This window comes from Trachurus japonicus, chromosome 13 (genome assembly GCF_045865225.1).
Source record: "Trachurus japonicus isolate A0001 chromosome 13, Traja_1.0".
NCBI classification, from domain to species: domain Eukaryota; kingdom Metazoa; phylum Chordata; class Actinopteri; order Carangiformes; family Carangidae; genus Trachurus; species Trachurus japonicus.
This window is the reverse complement of record NC_140919.1, coordinates 43,937,753-43,952,455: the sequence shown is the minus strand read 5'-3', so window position 1 is coordinate 43,952,455 and position 14,703 is coordinate 43,937,753. Positions and strand designations below refer to the sequence as shown.

Genomic DNA, 14,703 nt, shown 5'->3' with positions numbered 1-14,703 from the left:
TGTCACCATGTCAACACACTGAGGAGGGATCTGATTGGCTGCTGCAGGTCTTGTGGTTATCCAGAGGCGAGCAGAGGGAAGCAGGTTCCCCCTGATGAGGTTGGTCAGCAGCACATTGACTGAGGTGGACTCTGTCACATCAGTCAGGATCTCAGTGTTGTGGAAGTCCAGAGGAAGTCGACACTCGTCCAGACCGTCAAAGATGAAGACGACCTGGAACTGATCAAACCTGCAGATTCCTGCTTCTTTGCTTTCAAAGAAGAAGTGATGAACAAGTTCCACCAAGCTGAACTTTTTCTCTTTCAGCACATTCAGCTCTCTGAAGGTGAAAGGAAATGTGAAGTGTATGTTCTGGTTGGCTTTGTCTTCCGCCCAGTCCAGAGTAAACTTCTGTGTTAAGACTGTTTTCCCAATGCCAGCCACTCCCTTTGTCATCACTGTTCTGATTGGTCGGTCTCTTCCAGGTGGGGCTTTAAAAATGTCTTCTTGTCTGATGGTTGTTTCTGGTCTGTCTGGTTTCCTTGACGCTGTTTCAATCTGTCTGACCTCATGTTCATCATTGACCCCTCCAGCCCCTCCCTCTGTGATGTAGAGCTCTGTGTAGATCTGGTTCAGAAGGGTTGGGTTTCCTGCTTTAGAGATGCCCTCAAACACACACTGGAACTTCTGCTTCAGGGCAGATTTGAGTTTACGTCCACAAACTGGACCAGGAGTTCCTGAATAAACAAAGACATAGTAAAACTCATAAAGAAAATATAACATTTTAACTCCTCTAAATAACGACTATATGAACATGTTTCCCTCCATATGTTGATGTCAGTGAACGTCTCATTTGTCCATCATGTTGAATATTTAGAGAAATCCTCTTACTGCTCTGCAGACGCTCAGCCAGCTCCTCCTGCTTCATCCTCCTCAGGAAGTTCACTGTGATCTTCACTAATGCCTCTCTGCTGCTCCTCCTCTGCTCTTCATCCTCACCGTCCAACACCTCCTCATCCTCCCTCTGACTCCCTGAGCATTCTGGGTAATCTGGACTCAGAGCCTTGTGGATCTTCTTCAGCTCGTTCTTGACAAAAGTGACCATGTTCTCCTCCAGCAGCTGGAACAGAAACTCTATGAGTGACAGCATCAAACTAAAACCATGGACACAAACATCAGATTCATGTTGGACAGACTGACAATCAAAGTGCAGCATGGAGATGATTGTGAACACAACAGATGTAACAGCAGCTGTTGGACATGTCCTCACCATAAATATGGAGTCCAGGTGTGTTTGATGCTGCTGGGAAGACTGACCACTGGGAACCTCTGAGCTCTCCTGCTCCACTCTGTGGAGGAATCAGTGTCAAGTCAACATCAGGACAGAGAGATAATACAAGATGGACTTTATATGTCCCCTGAGGATGTTCACAACAGACAGAGACACTTTGGTTTCAGACCTGGTCCAACAACATGTCGTACAAACTGGTTCTTTACTACAATAACCTGAGTCTGACTGTCAGTTACAGCTTACATCTGATCAGCTGATCCACGTCCTCCTTTAAAGTCAATTTCCCAATCCTTTGACATGTTGCTCTTTAAAGACAGACAGCTGGGTTCAGGAGAGTCTGGTCTCTGCTGCTGGAATCTGAAACAACAACACAACTGATAAATGTGCATGTTGGAGAAAAAAATTATGAAAAATATTGTGGAGAAGTGTTTAAATACGAGGCACCCACTTCTATTTGTTTATTCATGTTTACATTTACAGTAACAGTGATTGGGTCGGTCAGTGGAGAAACTATGTTTATGTCTTAAGGTTTAATATTATTATTATTAGGGCCCGAGCAGCGACTGCAAGTCGCCCAGCGAAAGCCCTATTGTAATTGCTCTGTTTATTATTATTCTTTCATTATTTGTCTCTCAAAAGGATTGCATTTTTGGGGGCTTTAACATGCCCCAAAACGCGTAAATTTTGGCATGCACATCAGGCCTCGCGAAAAATTTTATATTTTAAAGTCGTTGGGAATGGGCGTGGTCAAATGGCTAAATAGCGCCCCCTAGAAAATTTCAAAACATCAGCCAAGCCTTTGTGTTTCACCTAGACGCATGAAATTTGGTGGGCTTATAGAAAGAACATGGCAAGACGCACAAAAAAGCCTCTTAATGTCATGGTGAAATCACAACAGGAAGTCAGCCATTTTGATTTGAACTTTTGACCTGTTTGATCTAACTCCTCCTAGGGATTTCGTCCGATTGACTTCAAATTGGCTAGAGACCACCGAGATGCCACTCTGATCAAAAGTTGTGCTCCGCAGGTCTCTAGGTCAAAGGGCGTGGCTTCTGGGGCCTTGAGGATTTTGGCGACTTTTCGTTTGCTCGCCATTTCACCTTCGAACAGCTCTCACGCCCATGTAACCGGTCTGCGTTGTGTTGTGTTGTTGAGGAAAGAAGGACCACAGTTCTCTTTTTCGGCCAGCAGGGGGACATTTATTCTGCGTACAGCAATATTATTGTTAGTACAGCACAGCACTCTTCTTCTCAGTCTCACACACCTCTCTTCTCATCAGCCATTTTTCGGACTGGATGTGTAACTCCTAATCTCATTCTCATGGTCATAATACAATCACCAAACAACCCCCCCAAGACCCACTGGCAATATTTTAGTAAGTAAATAAGAACACATATGAACATAAACACCAAAAGGGTGAATAAGAAACGTGAAATCATCACAAATGCAATAAAAGAAATACACAAAAGCAAATGGGAGCTCACCTGCGTACAGCAATATTATTGTTAGTACAGCACAGCACTCTTCTTCTCAGTCTCACACACCTCTAGAGGAGGGGAGGAATAACAACTGCATGAGAGACTAGCTTAGCTTAGACTCACGACCGTCACTCGGAGCACCGTGCAAAATACACTCACAACTGCACACATAACATTCCCATTCACTCAAGTTTAGCTCAAAAAACCATGGCATTAAAACCGCCTGGTTAAAACACAAAGAAAACATACATTTCACAGTATCAACAAATATTTTAAGCACTAGCACGTTTTACCCCTACCTCTTCTCATCAGCCATTTTTCGGACTGAGAGAAACGGCGCAACGTGCACAGGATGTTGACGGAAAGGAAAGGTTACGTTACCAAAATAAAACTAACAAAATAAAAGCCCCCAAAACCGAATATTAAAGAAAAACATGTATTAAAACTAAAAGTTGTAATATAAAGTGATTTTTGGTGAAATGAAATGAAAAGAACCCATCGGTTACATCCTCCCCTCCTAAATTTCACCAAAATCCAGACCATACCTCTGAATAAATCAAAGTAAAGCACTGGGACACCCGAACCCTAATGCTTAAACCCGGCCAGGGCTCACTGAAAGCACCTCAGCTTTAACATCGGCCATATGAGCCACCTACTAATATAGGTTCAGAGAAAACATAAGGGTGATCAAGCCTTAGCATCTCTTAGATTAATATGATGCCTTTTACACCATACAACTACCTGCCTCTATCAAACACATTACAATTTGTCTCAGTGTCCCTTAAATACATCTTCACAGCTTAAGAAAATAAAAAAACATGTCTGCCCTCTTAAAACAATGTGAGGAGTGACTGAGACTTTCTGCTGACTGAACCTGCCAAGTCTCTAAAATAAAAAGGTTTCTGAACCATAGACTCAATGAGCCGGTTGACTTTCTTACTAACCCGACCCACCCGTGTCCTGACAACATTGTCTGTGTCTGTTAAAGAATGCTGTGTGTCAGTGTCATGTCTCAGGTTTGTTGAATGTGACTTGGTCTCTGCGTCAGCGTGTGAGTCTTCTGGATGTAACTGAGTGTCTGGGTGTCCTGAAGACACATCTGACAGGATTGGGGAGTCTGAGTCAGGTTCTACTATCAAACTGTCCATGTCATTGTCTCTGGTTGAGTGGTTGTTTTGGTCATCTTCAGATGGCTCGTCATAATCCAGCTCTGGAGTATCTTGACATGACTGGTCTGTGTCAGCCCATCCTTCACTCCTGGTCTCCTGACTCTGAATGTCCTCTGATCCACTCATTATCCAATCACTTGTTCTGTCTCCTGTATCCTCTTCCTCCTCACAATCCAGGTCCTCAGATTCAGTGTCACACAGCCCTTCTTCACTTGTCACCACAGGCAGAAAGCTGATGTCCAAAACCAGGTTGCGGTGTACTATCTTTGTGTCACCCCTACTGTCTTCCAGCTTGTATGTGTGAGTTTGCAGGTTTCTGTCTTTAACTGTGTACACTGTTGCACTCCACTTGTCAGCTAGTTTTCTCTTCCCCCTCTCAGTCTTGTTTGCAATCAGTACTTTGTCTCCTATGTTCAGGTGAGTGCCTTTTACTTTTCTGTTGTAGCTCCTTGCCTGCTTGTCTTGTTCTCTCACTGCATGTATTTGTGCAACTCTGGCTGCCTCATGGAGATATGACATCAGCGTGTTTACATAGCTTGTGTGATCAACAACCACTGGATCCTGAAGCACTTGCTTGAACATAACATCTACCGGAAGCCTTGGGATACGACCAAACATGAGCTGGAACGGCGCGTATCCTGTGGTCTCATGTACTGTTGCATTATATGCAAATGTCAAGGTTTGTATTTGCTGAGGCCACTTGTGTTTCTCTTTGAGAGGGAGAGACCGTAACATGTTTCCAAGTGTTCGGTTGAACCTCTCAGTTCCTCCATTTCCCATGGGGTGGTAGGCTGTAGTGTGTGATTTTGAAACTCCAGCAAGTGACAGCAGTTCGGCTATAAGCTCGCTCTCAAAGTTTGCCCCCTGATCAGAGTGTATGCGATCAGGAAAACCATACACACAAAAGACGTGATCCCACAGCTTTTTAGCTACTTGTTTTGCAGTCTGATTTGTGCACGGGAAAGCATGGGCTAACTTTGTGAAGTGGTCTGTTAAAACGAGAACATCCACTGAGCGCTGCTTACTGTCTTCTGCGCTCCAAAAATCCAGACACACTAACTCCATAGGAGCGGAAGTCCTGATACTTTCAAGTGGGGCTCGGGCCGAGGGGTCTGGTGTTTTGGCTAGAATGCATCTTTGACAGCACTTAACATACTCCTTCACATCAAACTCCATCTTGGGCCAAAAAAACCGCTGTCTTGCTAAATGCAGGGTCCTTGCCTGCCCCTGGTGCCCAGCAACATCATGGATGCCATGTAGTGCTTTCTCTTTGAGACTATCAGGCAAAACATACTGGTGTCTCCTTTGTTTGCTGATGTGATCTTTAATGACTCTGTAGAGGATACCATTTTGAACCCGGAGTCTCTCCCACTGTTTAATAAACACCATAGCTTTCCCGTCTAGTTTTGCTCTCTCACGCCTAGAGGGACGCCTCTTGCGGATGACAAATGACATGATGCTTGAAATAGTGGGATCTAGCTCCTGACTGTGCTGTAGTTCCTCCAATGTAAATGCAGGAAGTGCATCCTGCCCAGGCGGCAGCAGGTTCTGAACTGACTGAATCAGCTCCACAGCTCTGGTTTCACTAGCAGCCTCCCACTGGTCATGATTGTCTAACAAAGCTTTAACAGCTACAGCATCACAGTTACACTTAGGAAAATCATGTTGAGACCTGGCAACACCACGAGCTGTCCTTTTCACCTGATGAGACTGGACCTTTAATCGGAAGGCATCCTGGATGCCATCTTGACTGACAGCTTCAGCTTCAGCGAGAAGGTGGCTGTAATGTTCAGTGATGAGCCTATGACTGACTGTTCTTGCAAAGGGATCTCTACTGAGAGCATCAGCCACTGTGTTCTTAGTGCCAGGTATGTGTTTCAAGTCGAAGGTGTAAGGGGCGAGCTTGGACACCCAGCGCTGTTCACACGCATCCAACTTTGGTTTAGTCATGATGTAGGTGAGAGGATTGTTGTCAGTCCATACTGTGAAAGGGAGCCCTCTCAGCCAGTGACTAAACTTCTCACACACACTCCATTTCAAGGCTAAGAATTCCAGCCTATGGGCTGGATATTTCTTCTGAGAGCTGCTCAAAGTCTTACTGGCGAAAGCAATGGGGCGGGCTTTCTTTTCACCAGCTGGAATTTGTGACAATACAGCCCCCAGTCCGTCCAGTGAGGCATCGATGGATAGGATGAGAGGACGAGAGAAATCTGGGTGTGAGAGGACAACACAGTTTAAAAGGCTCTCTTTCAAGTCACACAGGGCTACATCACATTCATTTGTCCAATCAGAGGGTTTGAGCTTTCTGTAAGAGCCAGCGTTGGAGTTGGCTCGGACTTTACCACGCCTCTTCTGCCCAGCAGTGAGTGCAAAAAGGGGCTTGGCCATAGAGGAGCAATTGGGGATAAAATGTTGGTAATAAAAAACCATCCCTAAAAAAGATTTTATCCTCCTGACCGATGGTGTGCAGCCGTCTTCCTCCATGAGATCCGCTTTTGACATCTTGGAGATGACCTCAATTTTTGCCGGATCCACCGCAACACCACTGCCATCTATAATGTGGCCCAAGAACTTGACTGATGACCGCATTAAGTGGCATTTTTTGGGGCTCAGTTTGAGGTTGTGAAGCCTGAGCCGCTGGAACACAGTCTCTAACCTCTCCAAAGCTGCCTCTTCTGTTGAAGCAAAAACAAGTAAATCATCAAGGTAACACAACAAACTACTGAAGTTCAGATCCCCAAATATGCTCAGCATCATCCTCATGAATGAGGCAGGACTATTGCAGAGACCCTGCGGCATCCTATTATATTCATATAGTCCCATGGGGGTCGTGAATGCAGTGTATTTTTTGTCTTCCTCTGCCATCGGGATATTATAGAAACCTGATGTCAGGTCCATTGTGCTGAAGTAGGTGTTTCCACCCAGCGCAGCCAGACAGTCTGATTGGTGTGGCAGTGGGTGGGCATCTTTGAGAGTTCTCATGTTAAGCCACCTAAAGTCAGTGCAGAGTCTCAAATTCCCATCCTTTTTCCACACTAAAACAAGTGGGGATGCATACTCACTCACTGATTTCTTTATTATCTCTTGTTCTTCCATTTCAGACAGAACCTGTCGCAGCTTCTGGTAGTGGGCTGGTGGTACTCGCCGATAAGGGAGGCGGAATGGTCTTTCGTCGGTGAGCCTAATGCGATGCACAAACCCTTTTGCCTCACCACAGTCCAGTGCATGTTTTGAAAAGATGTCATTGTACTTGATAAGCAGCTCAACTAATTTTTCTTTTCCCATCGAACCAGCGTGGCATTGATCAATGTCGATGTCAGTGAGCCCAGCTTGTTGTAGTCGCTGCTTTAGGTCCACTGGTCTGCCCTCATCATGTGTTTTCTCATGTTTGACTGTTTCAGGTTGACTGGTGCCCTGGAAAACCTCAAAATCTTCTACAGCTAAACAGGGAGACACGTCTGCCAGTTTACTGTTTCTCTTCAATGTAATAGGTTTGTCTGACATGTTGGTAACTTTCATGGGAATCCACCTATCACCCCACAAAGGTGTGATTACACGACCAATCATGATGTTACGGGGGAGGGACTTGGATGAGGTGGGCTCCACGATTACTGTGCTGCCTGGTGACATGGGAACATTATTTGGCAGTTTACCCCAGACTAGATGTTCTTGTCTTGCCAGCAGAGTGACTGACTGCTGGAGCTTGACAGTTCCTATCCTGTCCGGAAGCTCTTCACCTCTCCACCGGAAGAATTCGCCATGAGGTCCAGGAACTGCTCACACTCAGGAAGAAGACTGCCACTAGAGACAAGACGCCAATAGTCATCGGTTACTTTCAGTTGATGCATAAGAAACTTGATGACATTTGTGCCGATGATCAAATCATCACGTTGGCCAGGCACTACGAGGACAGGCACAACACAGGTCTCTCCATACAGCTTCATTTCAACTTCATACATACACTTAGGTTTTGTTAATGTTCCTCCACACCCCACTAACACAACTTCTTGAGTCAAGGGAGAAGGTTCTGAAAGCACATTTTCACTCAACATCTTCTGCTCTACTTGCTCACTTAGTGTACAGGCCATGGAACCTGAATCTATCATCCCCTGCACCTGAAATGTGTTGTTTACTGTAACTGGGGTATAAAACAGTTCATCATAAGGACCCAGTCTTTGTGTACTTTGGACTATTACTTTAGCACCAACTGGTGCTGCCGCACATGCTTTTATGTAGTGCTGCTCGTCAACACTGTTGAGGGTTTCTTTTTCTTCACCCGCACATCCCCTCGCCAGATGCAGGCCCGCTAGTTTAAAGGCTGAGGGTTTTGTGGTGGAGAGGCACTCCGAGCTTGGTCAGACTTACGGTTAGGACAGTTTCTTCTTATGTGGTTCGGCTCGAAACATGCCAGGCACAGGCGCTTCTGCCTGCAATGCGCAAGCGTGGAGTGCTCCGTGGACTTACAGACCCTGCAGGGGCTTTGCTGAAACTGTCCTGGGGAGACTGGTTTGTGAGCAGCATTACTCTTCTGTGATAGTGCATTTTCAAAAAGGCTAACTAATACTTGAAGGCATTTCTCATTACAGGGGGGATTGGATGATGCAAGACTCTCATTCTGCGCAGGCGACTCTACTGAATGACAGCTTTTCCCAAGATCATCAAGTGCAGGAGTCTGAACCTGAGCTGTCACTGGCTTAAGGCGCTTTGATTTGGTGAGAGTGTGTTCTTTCATTTCAAGTTGGTAGCGATCAATGTGCTCTTGAATTTCACTAGCTGTCCACTTATCTGGTGCTTTAAGCTTGAAAATAGCAGTGAGAGTGGGATCAGGGCAGTATTTAACAAACATCATGGTTGCCTCCTGACAAGGATCTTCCATGTGTCTGCCTAACCTTCTCAAACCTTCCTCTGCTGCATCAACGGCCTTGTTCAGGCGGAGCCAATAATCTACAGGGGTCTCTCCTGGCACTGGGACGGTGCTATAAAAATCAGCCATAGGCATGCATGAAAAAGTTACATCACTAAAATGTCGCCTGAGAATGTCATAGATGATTTTTGGATCTTCTTGAGGTCTCATGTCTGGACTGCTCCTCAGAGTTATCCTTACTGTGTCTTTAGCTTTTCCCATGAGCTTGGACATTATTTCAAAGTACTGTTCGTGTGGAGGCGTGGCTCGTTTCTTGAGATAAACTCCCATCAACTCTTCCCACTCACAGACTGTGTTCTTGTCGGAGTCATCTCCTCTGAAGACTGGAGGCTCTCTGACGTCTGACTGTAGGACTAACTTGGTACCAGTCAAGTTGAGGTAAGTAGGGTCACTGGGTATCTGGCTAACACTGCTCTGAGCTTGTGTGCCTTTAACATCCCTCCCATCACAATCAACCCTCAATTGATCTCTTATGGTCTGTCCTACTTGCTGAGCAATATGTGTTATCAAGTCATTTAACACTGGGTCTGTCGTGTCTGGAAGACCTGAAGGTGTGGCACCCTGACTGGAACTAGGTGCGACATTACCAGGTGCACGTGTGGAACAGTGAGCGGGTGAACCAACATTTGCTGCACCTCTGACTGGAGTACTGGCTAACTCACTGAGAAATCTTCCCCTCCCAACAGAAAGATTAAAAATGTCAGCTGAATTTTTGTCATCATCAACTTTCCCAGCTTTTTCCCAAAAGAATGCCATTTTAAATTTCTAAACAGCACCCAACTGTACGCAATAAAATACAGAAAAATATCAAATTTACCCTCAGAACAGGAAATACAAAATAGCTGAACAAAATCACTTTTCAATTTTTTTCTTTTTTTTCTATACCAAAAGATACATTAATGAAGATGGTTGGCGGGTAGCAACCCCATGTGACCAAGCTGGTGTTGATCCACAGCTCCAGAAGAAACGAAGAACCAGTCTGAAGCAGCGTGGATCCGGGTCACGGCACCACTGTAACCGGTCTGCGTTGTGTTGTGTTGTTGAGGAAAGAAGGACCACAGTTCTCTTTTTCGGCCAGCAGGGGACATTTATTCTGCGTACAGCAATATTATTGTTAGTACAGCACAGCACTCTTCTTCTCAGTCTCACACACCTCTCTTCTCATCAGCCATTTTTCGGACTGGATGTGTAACTCCTAATCTCATTCTCATGGTCATAATACAATCACCAAACAACCCCCCCAAGACCCACTGGCAATATTTTAGTAAGTAAATAAGAACACATATGAACATAAACACCAAAAGGGTGAATAAGAAACGTGAAATCATCACAAATGCAATAAAAGAAATACACAAAAGCAAATGGGAGCTCACCTGCGTACAGCAATATTATTGTTAGTACAGCACAGCACTCTTCTTCTCAGTCTCACACACCTCTAGAGGAGGGGAGGAATAACAACTGCATGAGAGACTAGCTTAGCTTAGACTCACGACCGTCACTCGGAGCACCGTGCAAAATACACTCACAACTGCACACATAACATTCCCATTCACTCAAGTTTAGCTCAAAAAACCATGGCATTAAAACCGCCTGGTTAAAACACAAAGAAAACATACATTTCACAGTATCAACAAATATTTTAAGCACTAGCACGTTTTACCCCTACCTCTTCTCATCAGCCATTTTTCGGACTGAGAGAAACGGCGCAACGTGCACAGGATGTTGACGGAAAGGAAAGGTTACGTTACCAAAATAAAACTAACAAAATAAAAGCCCCCAAAACCGAATATTAAAGAAAAACATGTATTAAAACTAAAAGTTGTAATATAAAGTGATTTTTGGTGAAATGAAATGAAAAGAACCCATCGGTTACACCCACATACTTTATCTGATCAGCTTCAAACTCACTGGACATGATGACGGCTCCGCCCTGAACGTCCCCATATATTAATGTCCTACGTCACTCATAGCGCCCCCCGGTGGTAACAGGAAGTGGCCAGGTTTTCCTTTAACGTGTACTGATTCCACATAGTTCCATTAACTTCATTCCACTTCTAAAACATGCAGACTAAGGTGGTGAAGCTACATCATCAACGCTGTGAAGCTACGAGTAATGGCGACCGTGTGGCGACGCGGCGACCATTCCTCGCCATGAAAATACGTTTGGCTTTTTGATGGCTTTAATGAACTCGTATCATCATGAAAATTGGTACACAGGTCCAGGGTCACGACCTCAACGTTTCCATATGCTCATAGGCGATCTCACTCATGTTGCCCCCTAGTGGAAACAGGAAGTGGCATATTTTACATCAACATTGTCCGATTTCCACGAAACTTCACATGTGTGATGAGGGGCTGACCCTGAACACACCTGCACGCATCCCATTACTGCCCCCTGGTGGATGAACCATCAACTGCTCATAACTCCCTCATGCTTTGTCCGATTCACTCCAAACTTCACATGAGTGATGAGGGGCCGCCCCTGAATGCACCCACCCACAACTGCTTAGCGCCACCTGGTGGATGAACAAAACATTGCAGCCCCAACATGCCTCAGGCCCCGCGGTCGCATGGGTGAGCGAGGGCCCGTCATCGCCGCTTGCGGCTTTAATTATTATTATTATTATTATTATTATTATTATTATTATTATTATTATATATTAAGGATCAGTATTTGTCAACTTGTTTGTGATGAATCAGAACATTGTAATTGCCACTTTTCGACAGCAGAGGGAGTCTGTATGCTGCTGACGTGCAGGGATATCGGAAGTGAAGAGAATGTGATTGTTGTTGTCATGCTCGGAATAAAACAGGCCAGCCCGGAGCTACAGCCTCCATTAAGTGTGTTACAATATCTGACTTTTCGAGAGTAAAGTCTTTCTGACTGTTTTAAATTCTGACCTTTGACCTGTGGTCTGGCTCTGACGTCCCCCACACAGAGTGGTTTTAGAGGGAGGGGCTCCCTCCTCTCTGTCCTCACACTGATCCATGCTGCTGAGCTCACATCCACATCAGCTCACACACACTTTGTAGCTTTACCTGCAGAAGAAACACACATCATTCATCTGCACAGCAGCTCATATGTCTATCATGGCCCAATTGCCCCCTAAAGACTGAAGCCCTGAATCCTCACTGAATTAAGTGACGTCAGCTGCAAGTGACAGAGTGTAAGAGTCTGTGAGGGTCCAGATGCTGTAAACATGAATGGAACTTATCCACTCTAACGACATGTTACCTTGACAACAAAATGTTTTTGACTCCGGTCTTGGACCGATAATTTACCGTACTTTCAACATGCACAAGGGGAATGGGCTCATTTCATTTCACCTTTATTTATTCAGGGGGGGCAATTGAGAGCAAGCTCTCATTTCCAATGGCAGCCTGATTACAGCACAAATACAATTCAAACACATTACAACACATATCCATATTAAAAAGTTTGTCTACAGCTTAGAATTTGAATGAAGTCTCTAGCAGAAAGTATGCTGAAGCTTTAGAGGCTGAAAGAAGTAAGAAGATTTGAAGAGTTTGAAGACTGTTCCAATCCAATTCCTATGGGGGGAAAAAATCAGAAATAGTTTAATATTGCAAAAAGTATGAATAGTTGAAAAGAGAAAAGTCATAGCACCTATGTCGCAGAAAAGCTGAACGTTTTGATATATTAATTGTTGAAATAGCACAAAGTCTGAAGGACTAGTTAATGGACAAAAAAGTGGTGGTTGTAAGAATAATAAGTTTAAACAAAATGGCTGAACTGAACAACAAGTGAGTGTCTCTCCTCCATACATGTTATGCTTTATGGTATTTAAAAATCAGCTGTCAGAGAGAGAGAGAAGCCTCATTTGGTGATAAGAAGAACAAGTTCTCTAGTGTAGGACATGAGGAGAACAAACATGCAGGTTTTCTTCACCCCCTCCTCCTCCCTCCTCCTCCTCCTCCCTCACCAGGCTGAATGAACGTGCGATTGGGAAAAGGGAAAAAAAAATTCTCTAGTCGAAGCGGCACCTCTACAACCACAACACGGCAACAACAGCAACAACAACTTCCTCCTACAAATGCACGATAGTCGGTGTGACGTGCAGACCACAGTGGGACGACTCCTCAATCCATGAAGTTTCATTTCTCAGACCGGATCATGTAAATCCAGCTGCGGAAATATCTGGGGGACAGGAGAGTCGCAGTAACCGTAGTAACTTACACACATGCGCGTCTGGAGAGAAGCAGCCTCTCTGTTTTCCAAAACTACAGAGTGGCCCGCGTTAATTGCTCGTTAAAAAAAAAATAGTGCTGTTAAAATAATTTTGCGTTAACGCGTTAATAACGCTGAGAGGACAGCTGAAGAAAGACACAGAGACGTGGAGAGAAAGTGTTCTACCGAGAAATTCAGTGACTGTAAGCAGCCACACTGCTACATTACAATTTACTATTGCATTTTCCGATTCGGAGGATGAATCTTTCCGAGTTCTGAGTGCAATCGAACGCAGCAGGCGCCGGGCCGGCTTGTGTCATAACAAAGACAAATTCTGCATTTGCCCCTCGGACACTACACTGTTGGCTAATTTCTTTGTAAATGTAGTTATGGCTCCCCCCTACCTATCTTTTGCATATTTCAGCTTATTTTATGCTATTACTGCTGTATTTGTGTTAATGCTCCTTTAAAAACCCTGTGAGCCCCTCAGTCCGCCCCACTGAGTCCACATCAGTTCTGTAGTGTAAATCTAATGACAGACCACTCACCACAGACAAAGTCACAGCTCAGGCCGTGCTTAGTGGCTCAGACAGCAGGAGAGCAGCGGCTCATCTCCACCTCCTCCACAGGCTGATTCAGGTAAAGCTGCCTCCAGTCATCAGGAAGTGGAGCTGCACACAAAGAACCACTCTGTGTTCAACTACTGACCATCCACTAACTCTGCTTCTGCTCTCATTCCAGCGCTTCTACCCACAACATCCACACAACACGGTAGACACGGTTCTGTCGGTCCAGACTTTACAGTTACAGCTCTGAACTCAGGTAACGACAGGTGTTAACAAGGAAAACATTCAGACTGTTCACCTTACCTTCACACGAGGAAATAAACTGCGACACAACCGCTGGGTCAAAGTAAACTATGAAAGTTGCCTCACCTGTTGGACATCGAGGGCGTGGTCTTACCTGGACAAACCTGCTCTACTGCTCTTTGCTCCATTTCGTTCTCCCTCAGTTGATAATCTAAACAAATGTAACCCTGCTCTATGAGCATGTTGCAGGTTAAAGGTTCATTCTTCATAAAACTTTTTTTTTTTTAAAGACAGAACAGTGAGACCATTAATTCACAGATTTACAAAAAAAAAACCTGTCCCCAGTAACACAAGGGCAGGTGGAACCAAAGTCCAGTAAAGGAACAAAAGTGATAACCCAACGTTTCAAACAATGCACCACAAAATATCCATACAAATAACATTGCACAAAAAGTAAGGAAATTTGTGTTTGGTAGATTATATCTTTGTTGTAACAATGCTTCTTGGAAATAAATAACATAGGATAGGATCGGAAAGCCTGTTTATTACCCTTTTAAATGGTGCCACACTTGTAAGGAACATGCGCTTGTGGGGTGAGCAGCAGAAGTCAGTATCTGGGTTGTGCCAAATCTTCTCTACCAAGTCAAACATCTTATTCTGCTGTTGACTATTGTTTGGTGTTTGGTCGATTGGATTATTGAAATGTAAAGAAACAAGACATATTGGCAATTTTACAATTTATCCATTTAACAAACAGGAGCTTCAGTAGCGTGTGGAAGAACCATACACAGCCACCACAGCCTGGCACTTCCTCCTCATGCTGGTCACCAGCCTGGTCACACTGCTGTGGGGTGGCATCCCATT

The 14,703-nt window shown here is 44.7% G+C and overlaps 1 protein-coding gene across 2 annotated transcripts; it reads right to left on the bottom strand.

Moving 5' to 3' along the window:
* Positions 1-409: 409 nt before the first annotated feature.
* Positions 410-13,943, bottom strand: LOC146976701 (uncharacterized). Of its 2 annotated transcripts, XM_085794558.1 has the most exons (5): positions 13,900-13,943; positions 11,743-11,880; positions 1,514-1,627; positions 1,250-1,328; positions 410-1,099 (listed from the first exon to the last, which is right to left on the bottom strand). In XM_085794558.1, exons 2-5 carry the CDS (start codon positions 11,829-11,831, stop codon positions 773-775), a joined length of 609 nt encoding a protein of 202 aa, XP_085650684.1. In that variant the 5' UTR covers positions 11,832-11,880; positions 13,900-13,943; the 3' UTR covers positions 410-772. The 2 variants fall into 2 exon arrangements, with proteins under 2 accessions (XP_085650684.1, XP_085650683.1); XM_085794557.1 differs by lacking the exon at positions 13,900-13,943 and having other exon boundaries at positions 11,743-11,927.
* Positions 13,944-14,703: the final 760 nt, after the last annotated feature.

Bases quoted from the DNA above. Each gene is read 5' to 3' on its own strand.
- LOC146976701 (XM_085794558.1), bottom strand. From the start codon at position 11,831: ATGGATCAGTGTGAGGACAGAGAGGAGGGAGCCCCTCCCTCTAAAACC. The intron at 1,628-11,742 runs GTCAGAATTTAA...TTGTTGTTTCAG, and splicing joins AGCCAGACCACAGGTCAAAG to ATTCCAGCAGCAGAGACCAG. The intron at 1,100-1,249 runs GTGAGGACATGT...TTTCTGTTCCAG, and splicing joins ACCTGGACTCCATATTTATG to CTGCTGGAGGAGAACATGGT.